Here is a 14,840-nt window from a genome sequence, read left to right on the forward strand (position 1 = left end):
CCCTGCTCTTACAACGTGGCCATTGCTCTCCCTGCCTCCCTGCTCTTAGAACGTGGCCCCTGTTCTCCCTGCCTCCCTGCTCTTAGAACGTGGCCCCTGTTCTCCCTGCCTCCCTGCTCTTAGAACATGGCCCCTGCTCTCCCTGCTCTTAGAACGTGGCCCCTGCTCTCCCTGATCTTAGAACGTGGCCCCTGCTCTCCCTGCCTCCCTGCTCTTAGAACGTGGCCCCTGCTCTCCCTGCTCTTAGAACGTGGCCCCTGCTAGTACAACGTGGCCCCCGCTCTCCCTGCCTCTCTGCTCTTAGAACGTGGCCCCTGTTCTCCCTGCCTCCCTGCTCTTAGAACATGGCCCCTGCTCTCCCTGCTCTTAGAACGTGGCCCCTGCTCTCCCTGCTCTTAGAACGTGGCCCCTGCTCTCCCTGCCTCCCTGCTCTTAGAACGTGGCCCCTGTTCTCCCTGCCTCCCTGCTCTTAGAACGTGGCCCCCGCTCTCCCTGCCTCTCTGCTCTTATAACATGGCCCCTGCTCTCCCTGCTCTTAGAACATGGCCCCTGCTCTCCCTGCTCTTAGAACATGGCCCCTGCTCTCCCTGCTCTTAGAACGTGGCCCCTGTTCTCCCTGACACCCTGCTCTTAGAACGTGGCCCCTGTTCTCCCTGCCTCCCTGCTCTTAGAACGTGGCCCCTGCTCTCCCTGCCTCCCTGCTCTTAGAACGTGGCCCCCGCTCTCCCTGCCTCCCTGCTCTTAGAACGTGGCCCCTGCTCTCCCTGCTCTTAGAACGTGGCCCCTGCTCTCCCTGCCTCCCTGCTCTTAGAACGTGGCCCCTGCTCTCCCTGCTCTTAGAACGTGGCCCCTGCTCTTAGAAAGTGGCCCCTGCTCTCCCTGCCTGCTCTTAGAACGTGGCCCCTGCTCTCCCTGCCTCCCTGCTCTTAGAACGTGGACCCCGCTCTCCCTGCTCTTAGAACAAGGCCCCTGCTCTCCCTGCCTCCCTGCTCTTAGAACGTGGCCCCTGCTCTCCCTGCCTCCCTGCTCTTAGAACATGGCCCCTGCTCTCCCTGCTCTTAGAACATGGCCCCTTCTCTCCCTGCTCTTAGAACATGGCCCCTGCTCTCCCTGCTCTTAGAACGTGGCCCCTGCTCTCCCTGCCTCCCTGCTATTAGAAAGTGACCCCTGTTCTCCCTGCTCTTAGAACGTGGCCCCTGCTCTCCCTGCCTCCCTGCTCTTAGAACGTGGCCCCTGTTCTCCCTGCCTCCCTGCTCTTAGAACGTGGCCCCTGTTCTCCCTGCCTCCCTGCTCTTAGAACATGGCCCCTGCTCTCCCTGCTCTTAGAACGTGGCCCCTGTTCTCCCTGCTCTTAGAACGTGGCCCCTGTTCTCCCTGCTCTTAGAACATGGCCCCTGCTCTCCCTGCTCTTAGAACATGGCCCCTGCTCTCCCTGCTCTTAGAACGTGGCCCCCGCTCTCCCTGCCTCCCTGCTCTTAGAACGTGGCCCCTGTTCTCCCTGCCTCCCTGCTTAGAACGTGGCCCCCGCTCTCCCTGCCTCCCTGCTCTTAGAACATGGCCCCTGCTCTCCCTGCTCTTAGAACGTGGCCCCTGTTCTCCCTGCCTCCCTGCTCTTAGAACGTGGCCCCTGCTCTCTCTGCTCTTAGAAAGTGGCCCCTGCTCTCCCTGCCTGCTCTTAGAACGTGGCCCCTGCTCTCCCTGCCTCCCTGCTCTTAGAACGTGGACCCCGCTCTCCCTGCTTCCCTGCTCTTAGAACAAGGCCCCTGCTCTCCCTGCCTCCCTGCTCTTAGAACGTGGCCCCTGCTCTCCCTGCCTCCCTGCTCTTAGAACATGGACCCTGCTCTCCCTGCTCTTGGAACATGGCCCCTGCTCTCCCTGCTCTTAGAACCTGGCCCCTGCTCTCCCTGCCTCCCTGCTCTTAGAATGTGGCCCCTGTTCTCCCTGCTCTTAGAATGTGGCCCCTGTTCTCCCTGCCTCCCTGCTCTTAGAACGTGGCCCCCGCTCTCCCTGCTCTTAGAACATGGCCCCTGCTCTCCCTGCCTCCCTGCTCTTAGAACGTGGCCCCTGTTCTCCCTGCTCTTAGAACGTGGCCCCTGTTCTCCCTGCCTCCCTGCTCTTAGAACGTGGCCCCCGCTCTCCCTGCCTCCCTGCTCTTATAACATGGCCCCTGCTCTCCCTGCCTCCCTGCTCTTAGAACGTGGCCCCTGCTCTCCCTGCTCTTAGAACGTGGCCCCTGCTCTTAGAAAGTGGCCCCTGCTCTCCCTGCCTGCTCTTAGAACGTGGCCCCTGCTCTCCCTGCCTCCCTGCTCTTAGAACGTGGACCCCGCTCTCCCTGCTCTTAGAACAAGGCCCCTGCTCTCCCTGCCTCCCTGCTCTTAGAACGTGGCCCCTGCTCTCCCTGCCTCCCTGCTCTTAGAACATGGCCCCTGCTCTCCCTGCTCTTGGAACATGGCCCCTGCTCTCCCTGCTCTTAGAACCTGGCCCCTGCTCTCCCTGCCTCCCTGCTCTTAGAATGTGGCCCCTGTTCTCCCTGCTCTTAGAATGTGGCCCCTGTTCTCCCTGCCTCCCTGCTCTTAGAACGTGGCCCCTGTTCTCCCTGCTCTTAGAACGTGGCCCCTGTTCTCCCTGCCTCCCTGCTCTTAGAACGTGGCCCCCGCTCTCCCTGCCTCCCTGCTCTTATAACATGGCCCCTGCTCTCCCTGCCTCCCTGCTCTTAGAACGTGGCCCCTGCTCTCCCTGCTCTTAGAACGTGGCCCCTGCTCTTAGAACGTGGCCCCTGCTCTTAGAACGTGGCCCCTGCTCTCCCTGCTCTTACAACGTGGCCCCTGCTCTCCCTGCCTCCCTGCTCTTAGAACGTGGCCCCTGTTCTCCCTGCCTCCCTGCTCTTAGAACGTGGCCCCTGTTCTCCCTGCCTCCCTGCTCTTAGAACATGGCCCCTGCTCTCCCTGCTCTTAGAACGTGGCCCCTGCTCTCCCTGATCTTAGAACGTGGCCCCTGCTCTCCCTGCCTCCCTGCTCTTAGAACGTGGCCCCTGCTCTCCCTGCTCTTAGAACGTGGCCCCTGCTAGTACAACGTGGCCCCCGCTCTCCCTGCCTCTCTGCTCTTAGAACGTGGCCACTGTTCTCCCTGCCTCCCTGCTCTTAGAACATGGCCCCTGTTCTCCCTGCCTCCCTGCTCTTAGAACATGGCCCCTGCTCTCCCTGCTCTTAGAACGTGGCCCCTGCTCTCCCTGCCTCCCTGCTCTTTGAACGTGGCCCCTGCTCTCACTGCTCTTAGAACGTGGCCCCTGCTCTCCCTGCTCTTAGAACGTGGCCCCTGCTCTCCCTGCCTCCCTGCTCTTAGAACGTGGCCCCCGCTCTCCCTGCCTCTCTGCTCTTATAACATGGCCCCTGCTCTCCCTGCCTCCCTGCTCTTAGAACATGGCCCCTGCTCTCCCTGCTCTTAGAACATGGCCCCTGCTCTCCCTGCTCTTAGAACGTGGCCCCCGCTCTCCCTGCCTCCCTGCTCTTAGAACGTGGCCCCTGTTCTCCCTGCCTCCCTGCTCTTAGAACATGGCCCCCGCTCTCCCTGCTCTTAGAACATGGCCCCTGCTCTCCCTGCTCTTAGAACATGGCCCCTGCTCTCCCTGCTCTTAGAACGTGGCCCCTGCTCTCCCTGCCTCCCTGCTCTTAGAACGTGGCCCCTGTAATCCCTGCCCTTAGAACGTGGCCCCCGCTCTCCCTGCCTCCCTGCTCTTAGAACATGGCCCCTGCTCTCCCTGCCTCCCTGCTCTTAGAACATGGCACCTGCTCTCCCTGCCTCCCTGCTCTTAGAACATGGCCCCTGCTCTCCCTGCTCTTAGAACATGGCCCCTGCTCTCCCTGCCTCCCTGCTCTTAGAACGTGGCCCCTGTTCTCCCTGCCTCCCTGCTCTTAGAACGTGGCCCCCGCTCTCCCTGCTCTTAGAACATGGCCCCTGCTCTCCCTGCCTCCCTGCTCTTAGAACGTGGCCCCTGCTCTCCCTGCTCTTAGAACGTGGCCCCCGTTCTCCCTGCCTCCCTGCTCTTAGAACGTGGCCCCTGCTCTCCCTGCCTCCCTGCTCTTAGAACGTGGCCCCTGTTCTCCCTGCTCTTAGAACGTGGCCCCTGTTCTCCCTGCCTCCCTGCTCTTAGAACGTGGCCCCCGCTATCCCTGGTCTTAGAACGTGGCCCCTGTTCTCCCTGCCACCCTGCTCTTAGAACGTGGACCCCGCTCTCCCTGCTTCCCTGCTCTTAGAACATGGCCCCTGCTCTTAGAACGTGGCCCCTGTTCTCCCTGCCTCCCTGCTCTTAGAACGTGGCCCTTGCTCTCCCTGCTCTTAGAACGTGGCCCCTGCTCTCCCTGCTCTTAGAACGTGGCCCCCGTTCTCCCTGCTTCCCTGCTCTTAGAACGTGACCCCTGTTCTCCCTGCTCTTAGAACGTGGCCCCTGCTCTCCCTGCCCTTAGAACGTGGCCCCTGCTCTCCCTGCCCTTAGAACGTGGCCCCTGCTCTCCCTGCCCTTAGAACGTGGCCCCTGCTCTCCCTGCTCTTAGAACGTGTCCCCTGCTCTCCCTGCTCTTAGAACGTGGCCCCTGCTCTCCCTGCTCTTAGAACGTGGCCCCTGCTCTCCCTGCCTCCCTGCTCTTAGAACATGGCCCCTGCTCTCCCTGCTCTTAGAACGTGGCCCCTGCTCTCCCTGCCTCCCTGCTCTTAGAACGTGGCCCCCGTTCTCCCTGCTCTTAGAACGTGGACCCTGCTCTCCCTGCCTTCCTGCTCTTAGAACGTGGCCCCTGCTCTCTCTGCTCTTAGAACGTGGCCCCTGCTCTCCCTGCTCTTAGAACATGGCCCCTGCTCTCCCTGCCTCCCTGCTCTTAGAACGTGGCCCCCGCTCTTAGAAAGTGGCCCCTGCTCTCCCTGCTCTTAGAACGTGGCCACCATTCTCCCTGCCTCCCTGCTCTTAGAACGTGGACCCCGCTCTCCCTGCTCTTATAACGTGGCCCCTGCTCTCCCTGCTCTTACAACGTGGCCCCCGTTCTCCCTGCTCTTTGAACGTGGCCCCTGCTCTCCCTGCTCTTAGAACGTGGCTCCTGCTCTCCCTGCTCTTAGAACGTGGCCCCTGCTCTCCCTGCTCTTAGAACGTGGCCCCTGCTCTCCCTGCTCTTAGAACGTGGCCCCTGCTCTCCCTGCCTCCCTGCTCTTAGAACGTGGCCCCTGCTCTCCCTGCCTCCCTGCTCTTAGAACGTGGCCCCTGCTCTCCCTGCCTACCTGCTCTTAGAACGTGGCCCCTGCTCTCCCTGCCTACCTGCTCTTAGAACGTGGCCCCTGTTCTCCCTGCCTCCCTGCTCTTAGAACGTGGCCCCTGCTCTCCCTGCTTCCCTGCTTAGAACGTGGCCCCCGTTCTCCCTGCCTCCCTGCTCTTAGAATGTGGCCCCCGCTCTCCCTGCTCTTCGAACATGGCCCCTGCTCTCCCTGCTCTTAGAACGTGGCCCCTGCTCTCCCTGCTCTTACAACGTGGCCCCTGCTCTCCCTGCCTCCCTGCTCTTAGAACGTGGCCCCTGTTCTCCCTGCCTCCCTGCTCTTAGAACGTGGCCCCTGTTCTCCCTGCTCTTAGAACATGGCCCCTGCTCTCCCTGCTCTTAGAACGTGGCCCCTGCTCTCCCTGCTCTTAGAACGTGGCCCCTGCTCTCCCTGCTCTTAAAACATGGCCCCTGCTCTCCCTGCTCTTAAAACATGGCCCCTGCTCTCCCTGCTCTTAGAACGTGGCCCCCGCTCTCCCTGCCTCCCTGTTCTTAGAACATGGCCCCTGCTCTCCCTGCTTCCCTGCTTTTAAAACATGGCCCCTGCTCTCCCTGCTGTTAGAACATGGCCCCTGCTCTCCCTGCTCTTAGAACGTGGCCCCTGTTCTCCCTGCCTCCCTGCTCTTAGAACGTGGCCCCCGCTCTCCCTGCCTCCCTGCTCTTAGAACATGGCCCCTGCTCTCCCTGCCCTTAGAACGTGGCCCGTTCTCCCTGCCTCCCTGCTCTTAGAACGTGGCCCCTGCTCTCCCTGCTCTTAGAACGTGGCCCCCGTTCTCCCTGCCTCCCTGCTCTTAGAAAGTGGCCCCTGCTCTCCCTGCCTGCCTGCTCTTAGAACGTGGCCCCTGCTCTCCCTGCCTCCCTGCTCTTAGAACGTGGTCCCTGTTCTCCCTGCCTCCCTGCTCTTAGAACGTGGCCCCCGCTCTCCCTGGTCTTAGAACGTGGCCCCTCTTCTCCGTGCCTCCCTGCTCTTAGAACGTGGACCCCGCTCTCCCTGCTTCCCTGCTCTTAGAACATGGCCCCTGCTCTCCCTGCTCTTAGAACGTGGCCCCTGCTCTCCCTGCTCTTAGAACATGGCCCCTGCTCTCCCTGCTCTTAGAACATGGCCCCTGCTCTCCCTGCTCTTAGAACATGGCCCCTGCTCTCCCTGCTCTTAGAACGTGGCCCCTGCTCTCCCTGCCTCCCTGCTATTAGAAAGTGACCCCTGTTCTCCCTGCTCTTAGAACGTGGCCCCTGCTCTCCCTGCCTCCCTGCTCTTAGAACGTAGCCCCTGTTCTCCCTGCCTCCCTGCTCTTAGAACGTGGCCCCTGTTCTCCCTGCCTCCCTGCTCTTAGAACATGGCCCCTGCTCTCCCTGCTCTTAGAACGTGGCCCCTGTTCTCCCTGCTCTTAGAACGTGGCCCCTGTTCTCCCTGCTCTTAGAACGTGGCCCCTGTTCTCCCTGCCTCCCTGCCTCCCTGCTCTTAGATCGTGGCCCCTGTTCTCCCTGCCTCCCAGAACGTGGCCCCTGCTCTCCCTGCTCTTAGAAAGTGGCCCCTGCTCTCCCTGCCTCCCTGCTCTTAGAACGTGGCCCCCGTTCTCCCTGCCTCCCTGCTCTTAGAACGTGGCCCCCGCTCTCCCTGCTCTTAGAACGTGGCCCCTGCTCTCCCTGCTCTTACAACGTGGCCCCTGCTCTCCCTGCTCTTACAACGTGGCCCCTGCTCTCCCTGCCTCCCTGCTCTTAGAACGTGGCCCCTGTTCTCCCTGCCTCCCTGCTCTTAGAACGTGGCCCCTGTTCTCCCTGCCTCCCTGCTCTTAGAACGTGGCCCCTGCTCTCCCTGCCTCCCTGCTCTTAGAACGTGGCCCCCGTTCTCCCTGCCTCTCTGCTCTTAGAACGTGGCCCCTGCTCTCCCTGCCTCCCTGCTCTTAGAACGTGGCCCCTGCTCTCCCTGCTCTTAGAATGTGGCCCCTGCTCTCCCTGCCTCCCTGCTCTTAGAACGTGGCCCCCGCTCTCCCTGCCTCCCTGCTCTTAGAACATGGCCCCTGCTCTCCCTGCCTCCCTGCTCTTTGAACGTGGCCCCTGCTCTCACTGCTCTTAGAACGTGGCCCCTGCTCTCCCTGCTCTTAGAACATGGCCCCTGCTCTCCCTGCTCTTAGAACGTGGCCCCCGCTCTCCCTGCTCTTAGAACGTGGCCCCAGCTCTCCCTGCCTCCCTGCTCTTATAACATGGCCCCTGCTCTCCCTGCCTCCCTGCTCTTAGAACGTGGCCCCTGCTCTCCCTGCTCTTAGAACGTGGCCCCTGCTCTCCCTGCTCTTACAACGTGGCCCCTGATCTCCCTGCCTCCCTGCTCTTAGAACGTGGCCCCTGTTCTCCCTGCTCTTAGAACGTGGCCCCTGTTCTCCCTGCCTCCCTGCTCTTAGAACATGGCTCCTGCTCTCCTTGCTCTTAGAACGTGGCCCCTGCTCTCCCTGATCTTAGAACGTGGCCCCTGCTCTCCCTGCCTCCCTGCTCTTAGAACGTGGCCCCTGCTCTCCCTGCTCTTAGAACGTGGCCCCCGCTCTCCCTGCTCTTAGAACATGGCCCCTGCTCTCCCTGCCTCCCTGCTCTTTGAACGTGGCCCCTGCTCTCACTGCTCTTAGAACGTGGCCCCTGCTCTCCCTGCTCTTAGAACGTGGCCCCTGCTCTCCCTGCTCTTAGAACGTGGCCCCTGTTCTCCCTGCCTCCCTGCTCTTAGAACGTGGCCCCCGCTCTCCCTGCCTCTCTGCTCTTATAACATGGCCCCTGCTCTCCCTGCTCTTAGAACATGGCCCCTGCTCTCCCTGCTCTTAGAACATGGCCCCTGCTCTCCCTGCTCTTAGAACATGGCCCCTGCTCTCCCTGCTCTTAGAACGTGGCCCCTGTTCTCCCTGACCCCCTGCTCTTAGAACGTGGCCCCTGTTCTCCCTGCCTCCCTGCTCTTAGAACGTGGCCCCTGCTCTCCCTGCCTCCCTGCTCTTAGAACGTGGCCCCCGCTCTCCCTGCCTCCCTGCTCTTAGAACGTGGCCCCTGCTCTCCCTGCTCTTAGAACGTGGCCCCTGCTCTCCCTGCCTCCCTGCTCTTAGAACGTGGCCCCTGCTCTCCCTGCTCTTAGAACGTGGCCCCTGCTCTTAGAAAGTGGCCCCTGCTCTCCCTGCCTGCTCTTAGAACGTGGCCCCTGCTCTCCCTGCCTCCCTGCTCTTAGAACGTGGACCCCGCTCTCCCTGCTCTTAGAACAAGGCCCCTGCTCTCCCTGCCTCCCTGCTCTTAGAACGTGGCCCCTGCTCTCCCTGCCTCCCTGCTCTTAGAACATGGCCCCTGCTCTCCCTGCTCTTGGAACATGGCCCCTGCTCTCCCTGCTCTTAGAACCTGGCCCCTGCTCTCCCTGCCTCCCTGCTCTTAGAATGTGGCCCCTGTTCTCCCTGCTCTTAGAATGTGGCCCCTGTTCTCCCTGCCTCCCTGCTCTTAGAACGTGGCCCCTGTTCTCCCTGCTCTTAGAACGTGGCCCCTGTTCTCCCTGCCTCCCTGCTCTTAGAACGTGGCCCCCGCTCTCCCTGCCTCCCTGCTCTTATAACATGGCCCCTGCTCTCCCTGCCTCCCTGCTCTTAGAACGTGGCCCCTGCTCTCCCTGCTCTTAGAACGTGGCCCCTGCTCTTAGAACGTGGCCCCTGCTCTCCCTGCTCTTACAACGTGGCCCCTGCTCTCCCTGCCTCCCTGCTCTTAGAACGTGGCCCCTGTTCTCCCTGCCTCCCTGCTCTTAGAACGTGGCCCCTGTTCTCCCTGCCTCCCTGCTCTTAGAACATGGCCCCTGCTCTCCCTGCTCTTAGAACGTGGCCCCTGCTCTCCCTGATCTTAGAACGTGGCCCCTGCTCTCCCTGCCTCCCTGCTCTTAGAACGTGGCCCCTGCTCTCCCTGCTCTTAGAACGTGGCCCCTGCTAGTACAACGTGGCCCCCGCTCTCCTTGCCTCTCTGCTCTTAGAACGTGGCCCCTGTTCTCCCTGCCTCCCTGCTCTTAGAACATGGCCCCTGTTCTCCCTGCCTCCCTGCTCTTAGAACGTGGCCCCTGCTCTCCCTGCTCTTAGAACGTGGCCCCTGCTCTCCCTGCCTCCCTGCTCTTAGAACGTGGCCCCTGTTCTCCCTGCCTCCCTGCTCTTAGAACGTGGCCCCCGCTCTCCCTGCCTCTCTGCTCTTATAACATGGCCCCTGCTCTCCCTGCTCTTAGAACATGGCCCCTGCTCTCCCTGCTCTTAGAACATGGCCCCTGCTCTCCCTGCTCTTAGAACATGGCCCCTGCTCTCCCTGCTCTTAGAACATGGCCCCTGCTCTCCCTGCTCTTAGAACGTGGCCCCTGTTCTCCCTGACCCCCTGCTCTTAGAACGTGGCCCCTGTTCTCCCTGCCTCCCTGCTCTTAGAACGTGGCCCCTGCTCTCCCTGCCTCCCTGCTCTTAGAACGTGGCCCCCGCTCTCCCTGCCTCCCTGCTCTTAGAACGTGGCCCCTGCTCTCCCTGCTCTTAGAACGTGGCCCCTGCTCTCCCTGCCTCCCTGCTCTTAGAACGTGGCCCCTGCTCTCCCTGCTCTTAGAACGTGGCCCCTGCTCTTAGAAAGTGGCCCCTGCTCTCCCTGCCTGCTCTTAGAACGTGGCCCCTGCTCTCCCTGCCTCCCTGCTCTTAGAACGTGGACCCCGCTCTCCCTGCTCTTAGAACAAGGCCCCTGCTCTCCCTGCCTCCCTGCTCTTAGAACGTGGCCCCTGCTCTCCCTGCCTCCCTGCTCTTAGAACATGGCCCCTGCTCTCCCTGCTCTTGGAACATGGCCCCTGCTCTCCCTGCTCTTAGAACCTGGCCCCTGCTCTCCCTGCTCTTAGAATGTGGCCCCTGTTCTCCCTGCTCTTAGAATGTGGCCCCTGTTCTCCCTGCCTCCCTGCTCTTAGAACGTGGCCCCTGTTCTCCCTGCTCTTAGAACGTGGCCCCTGTTCTCCCTGCCTCCCTGCTCTTAGAACGTGGCCCCCGCTCTCCCTGCCTCCCTGCTCTTATAACATGGCCCCTGCTCTCCCTGCCTCCCTGCTCTTAGAACGTGGCCCCTGCTCTCCCTGCTCTTAGAACGTGGCCCCTGCTCTTAGAACGTGGCCCCTGCTCTCCCTGCTCTTACAACGTGGCCCCTGCTCTCCCTGCCTCCCTGCTCTTAGAACGTGGCCCCTGTTCTCCCTGCCTCCCTGCTCTTAGAACGTGGCCCCTGTTCTCCCTGCCTCCCTGCTCTTAGAACATGGCCCCTGCTCTCCCTGCTCTTAGAACGTGGCCCCTGCTCTCCCTGATCTTAGAACGTGGCCCCTGCTCTCCCTGCTCTTAGAACGTGGCCCCTGCTCTCCCTGCTCTTAGAACGTGGCCCCTGCTAGTACAACGTGGCCCCCGCTCTCCCTGCCTCTCTGCTCTTAGAACGTGGCCCCTGTTCTCCCTGCCTCCCTGCTCTTAGAACATGGCCCCTGTTCTCCCTGCCTCCCTGCTCTTAGAACATGGCCCCTGCTCTCCCTGCTCTTAGAACGTGGCCCCTGCTCTCCCTGCTCTTAGAACGTGGCCCCTGCTCTCCCTGCCTCCCTGCTCTTAGAACGTGGCCCCTGTTCTCCCTGCCTCCCTGCTCTTAGAACGTGGCCCCCGCTCTCCCTGCCTCTCTGCTCTTATAACATGGCCCCTGCTCTCCCTGCTCTTAGAACATGGCCCCTGCTCTCCCTGCTCTTAGAACATGGCCCCTGCTCTCCCTGCTCTTAGAACATGGCCCCTGCTCTCCCTGCTCTTAGAACGTGGCCCCTGTTCTCCCTGACCCCCTGCTCTTAGAACGTGGCCCCTGTTCTCCCTGCCTCCCTGCTCTTAGAACGTGGCCCCTGCTCTCCCTGCCTCCCTGCTCTTAGAACGTGGCCCCCGCTCTCCCTGCCTCCCTGCTCTTAGAACGTGGCCCCTGCTCTCCCTGCTCTTAGAACGTGGCCCCTGCTCTCCCTGCCTCCCTGCTCTTAGAACGTGGCCCCTGCTCTCCCTGCTCTTAGAACGTGGCCCCTGCTCTCCCTGCTCTTAGAACATGGCCCCTGCTCTCCCTGCTTCCCTGCTCTTAGAACTTGGCCCCCGGTCTTAGAAAGTGGCCCCTGCTCTCCCTGCCTCCCTGCTCGTAGAACGTGGCCCCCGTTCTCCCTGCCTCCCTGCTCTTAGAACGTGGCCCCCGCTCTCCCTGCTCTTAGAACTTGGCCCCTGCTCTCCCTGCTTCCCTGCTCTTAGAACGTGGCCCCTGCTCTCCCTGCCTCCCTGCTCTTAGAACGTGGCCCCTGCTCTCCCTGCCTCCCTGCTCTTAGAACGTGGCCCCTGTTCTCTCTGCCTCCCTGCTCTTAGAACTTGGCCCCTGCTCTCCCTGCCCTATAATTATAGCAAGAGTGGAGCCAGCTCTGCAGTTGGGCCACAGGAAGAGGGGAGGCTGCACCAAGATGGAAGTACAGCCTAAAGGAAGAAGAAGCTGCTGAATGCACCATGTGCAATCATCTGCAGGGAGGCTAAGTCCATGTGTAATGTGTGGGTATATGTGTGTAATATGTTTGTATAGGTGTGATATATGTCATGTCTATATTTGTGTACAATTAAGAAAGGGAAAAGAAGGGATAAGGGTTTGAATAAATGTGAAATTCTTTATTAAATAATTATATTAAAAGCTAGTAAATCATACATCCCATTAGGGATGTATAATGGATCATGATTATATAAATGGAGTCATGATCCACTAAATTCCTGATAGAGTCAGACAGTAAATCAAATTATTAGTAAAATGAGCCCCTAGCCAATGTCCCTTATAATTGATGGCTGGGTTTATGCTTACAAAATAGATGCCATAGATTATATCAAAAGTGTGCTGAATTGTGCTAGTATCCTCAGCCAGGAGAGATTTTATTAAATAAAGGCTCATATGGCCAGTGTGAATTCAATAGTAAAAAATTATCCTAGCCCATTGGATACACTCCCCATATTATATATAAAGTGACTTCAAAAGTGTGACAGGTCTAGTAGATATAAGTGTAATGGGCCCTTGTACAGAGGTTATCAGGGCACACTATTAGGCTATGTGCCCACGATGCAGAAATGAAGCAGAAAATTTCTGCAGCATTTCTGCATCTCCCTGGCAGAAAAAAACGCATGCGGATTGTACATGCAGATTGTGCATGCGTTTTTCCTGCAGAATACATGCGGATCCACATGCGTTTCCGCATGCGGACTGACAAGCGCTTTCCAGGCGATAGCATCACTTGGAAAGTGCTTGACAACTAGGTCACACTGTATAAATCCATGCAACCGGCATGGATTTATACAGTGTGAACCGTAAAAATAAAATAAAGCTATACTCACCCCCGAGGCCCCGGCGTGTGCTGCAGCGCTGCTTCCTGGCTGGTTCCCGGCTGGCGGCATATCGCGAGACAGAGCGGTGAAGGGCCTGCGGTCACATGACTGTGACGTCACCGCAGGTCCTCAAGCGATGCCGGCATTCAGAGAGAAGACGCCGGACAGGTGAGTATAAACTTTATTTTTTATTTTATTCTTTTTTTTACAGGTACAATGGTACCCAGGTCTGGAGGAGAGTCTCCTCTCCTCCAGAACTGGGTACCATCCGCACATAGAGACGCATAGAAGCCGCTTGTAAAAATGTACAGTCGCGGTTTCTATGCGTCTCAATGCAAGTCAATGGCGGCAGTTCCGCTGCGCTTCCGCAAAATTATATGACATGCTGTGGATTTTTGTACGCAGCATAAACGCTGCGGAAAAATCCGCAGCATGTGCATAGAACATGCGGAATCCCCTTGGGGACCATGGGGTGCGGATTACCTAGCGTTTCACAAGCGTTTCACAAGCGTTTCCGCTGCGGAAATTCCGCAGCATAAACGCTTGAAAAACGCTACGTGGGCACCCAGCCTTATCCCGGTCACACAATCTGTATAATGGATCCTTAATAAATCTACTCGCAGCTCCACTAGTGCTGTCGGCAGTGAAATAACTCCGGCAATATAACAGGCTTAGCCAGCTTAGGAACACAAGCGGCTCCGCTAGGCCACGCGTTCTGCTGACTTAGATATCAGATGCGGCTCACATGTGTCGCTGTCAGCTTCTCCCACACTGTCAACACGTGTATGGGTGTGATCAGCGTGAGAGACAGTTTAGAGACTATGTCAGCGGTCTGTCAGATCTAACACAGCTGAATTGGGGTAAATCTATTTCATGCAACAGTGTAACACCGCACACTGTACCGTGCGGTCAAATATGGCATGATACTGTCTGATGAAACTATCAGGATCCAGATAAATCATGCATTCATGCCTATAGTGGCATCAAAGCACTGATGAGCTTTTCAGGATCTGGTTCTAATTAAACTCATAAAAGAGTGATCCGTTGCCTTTAAATGGCTTATAATAATTTAAAGGAGATTGCAGAAAGGTCATTTTAGACTAAAACTGCATTTTAAACAAAAGTACAGTGAGTTAATATTTTTGAAAATAAAAAAAACCCTGGACTTACTACAAGCAATTATTTAAGTATAACCTAATCGGTACTCACTTACCTAGGTTTAAGAAATCCATGCTTGAAGCGGGAGGTGGAGGATTCTGTGTAGAAGGGTACACATTAGGAGTGGATGCAGAGTATGGGCTGACTAGTCCTTCAAACAGATCTGGACCACCCGACTTATTTTCAGATACTGTAGTTGCAAATGGGTCAAATGGGTCTGTAGACAAAATACAAAGGAATAGCATCATTAACACAAAGGGAAGGGATTTGTGACAAATTTATGAAAGTGGTGCGAAAGGCTTCTCCAATTTTCCTCCATGACTGATAATTATGACTTTTAAAAACTGCAATCCATAAATCTGCCTGACAACTATTCACATCGCCATTCATGCCCACTTTGCCAACTAGGATTCAAAAGTGGCACTCAATCATTTCATCAGGAAATCTGATTGTAGAAACATTTTGTTTTATTTTGTCTGTCTCCTCTGGCATTGGACAAGAAAGTTGTAATAGGTAGCAAAAAGAAAAAGACATCCTTCAGTAGAAGTTTAGGTCCACACAGGACCGCTAATTTAAAACTGCAAATCAATTACTGTAAGAAGCAAATTAACATTATGTGCATGAAGGACTAGAGTGAAGGAATTTACATTTATGAATCCTAAAAATTGAGCCAGATTTTGCATAAAGACTATTTAAAATGGACCCCTGCCCTGCTGATCACAAGAAGAACAAAATGAATTAAAAAAAAAAACTCCAAAACTAGTCTGTTCAAATTAAGGCAGACATCGGAGTATATTGACACTACAATACAAACAGGTTAATAGATCAATGGTGAGGACACAATCTAGGACATCACCATGGGTAATATGTATGAGCAAAAACATGTAAGGATAATTCTTAATCACACCATATACCAAGGTTATAAGACAAGGTTTGTATAACAGCAATAAACCCGGATATAAAGAAATGGAATTGAACAATAATATGGTATAGCAACAAGATGGCACCAAGGTACAGGAACCGTATTCTCACAATA

The 14,840-nt window shown here is 57.4% G+C and overlaps 1 protein-coding gene across 7 annotated transcripts in view; it reads right to left on the reverse strand.

The window, feature by feature from the left end:
• The window catches only part of GAK (cyclin G associated kinase), a 609,434-nt gene that overhangs the window by 132,849 nt on the left and 461,745 nt on the right, over positions 1-14,840 (reverse strand). For all 7 annotated transcript variants that reach the window (XM_073684854.1, XM_073684861.1, XM_073684827.1 and 4 more), the window contains one exon: positions 13,860-14,021. In XM_073684854.1, coding sequence (XP_073540955.1) covers positions 13,860-14,021 — 162 coding nt within the window. The remainder of the gene's footprint in view (positions 1-13,859; positions 14,022-14,840) is intronic.

This window comes from Phyllobates terribilis, unplaced genomic scaffold (genome assembly GCF_046119375.1).
Source record: "Phyllobates terribilis strain yellow unplaced genomic scaffold, ASM4611937v1 Scaffold_1__5_contigs__length_1240528914, whole genome shotgun sequence".
Taxonomy (NCBI): Eukaryota; Metazoa; Chordata; class Amphibia; order Anura; family Dendrobatidae; genus Phyllobates; species Phyllobates terribilis.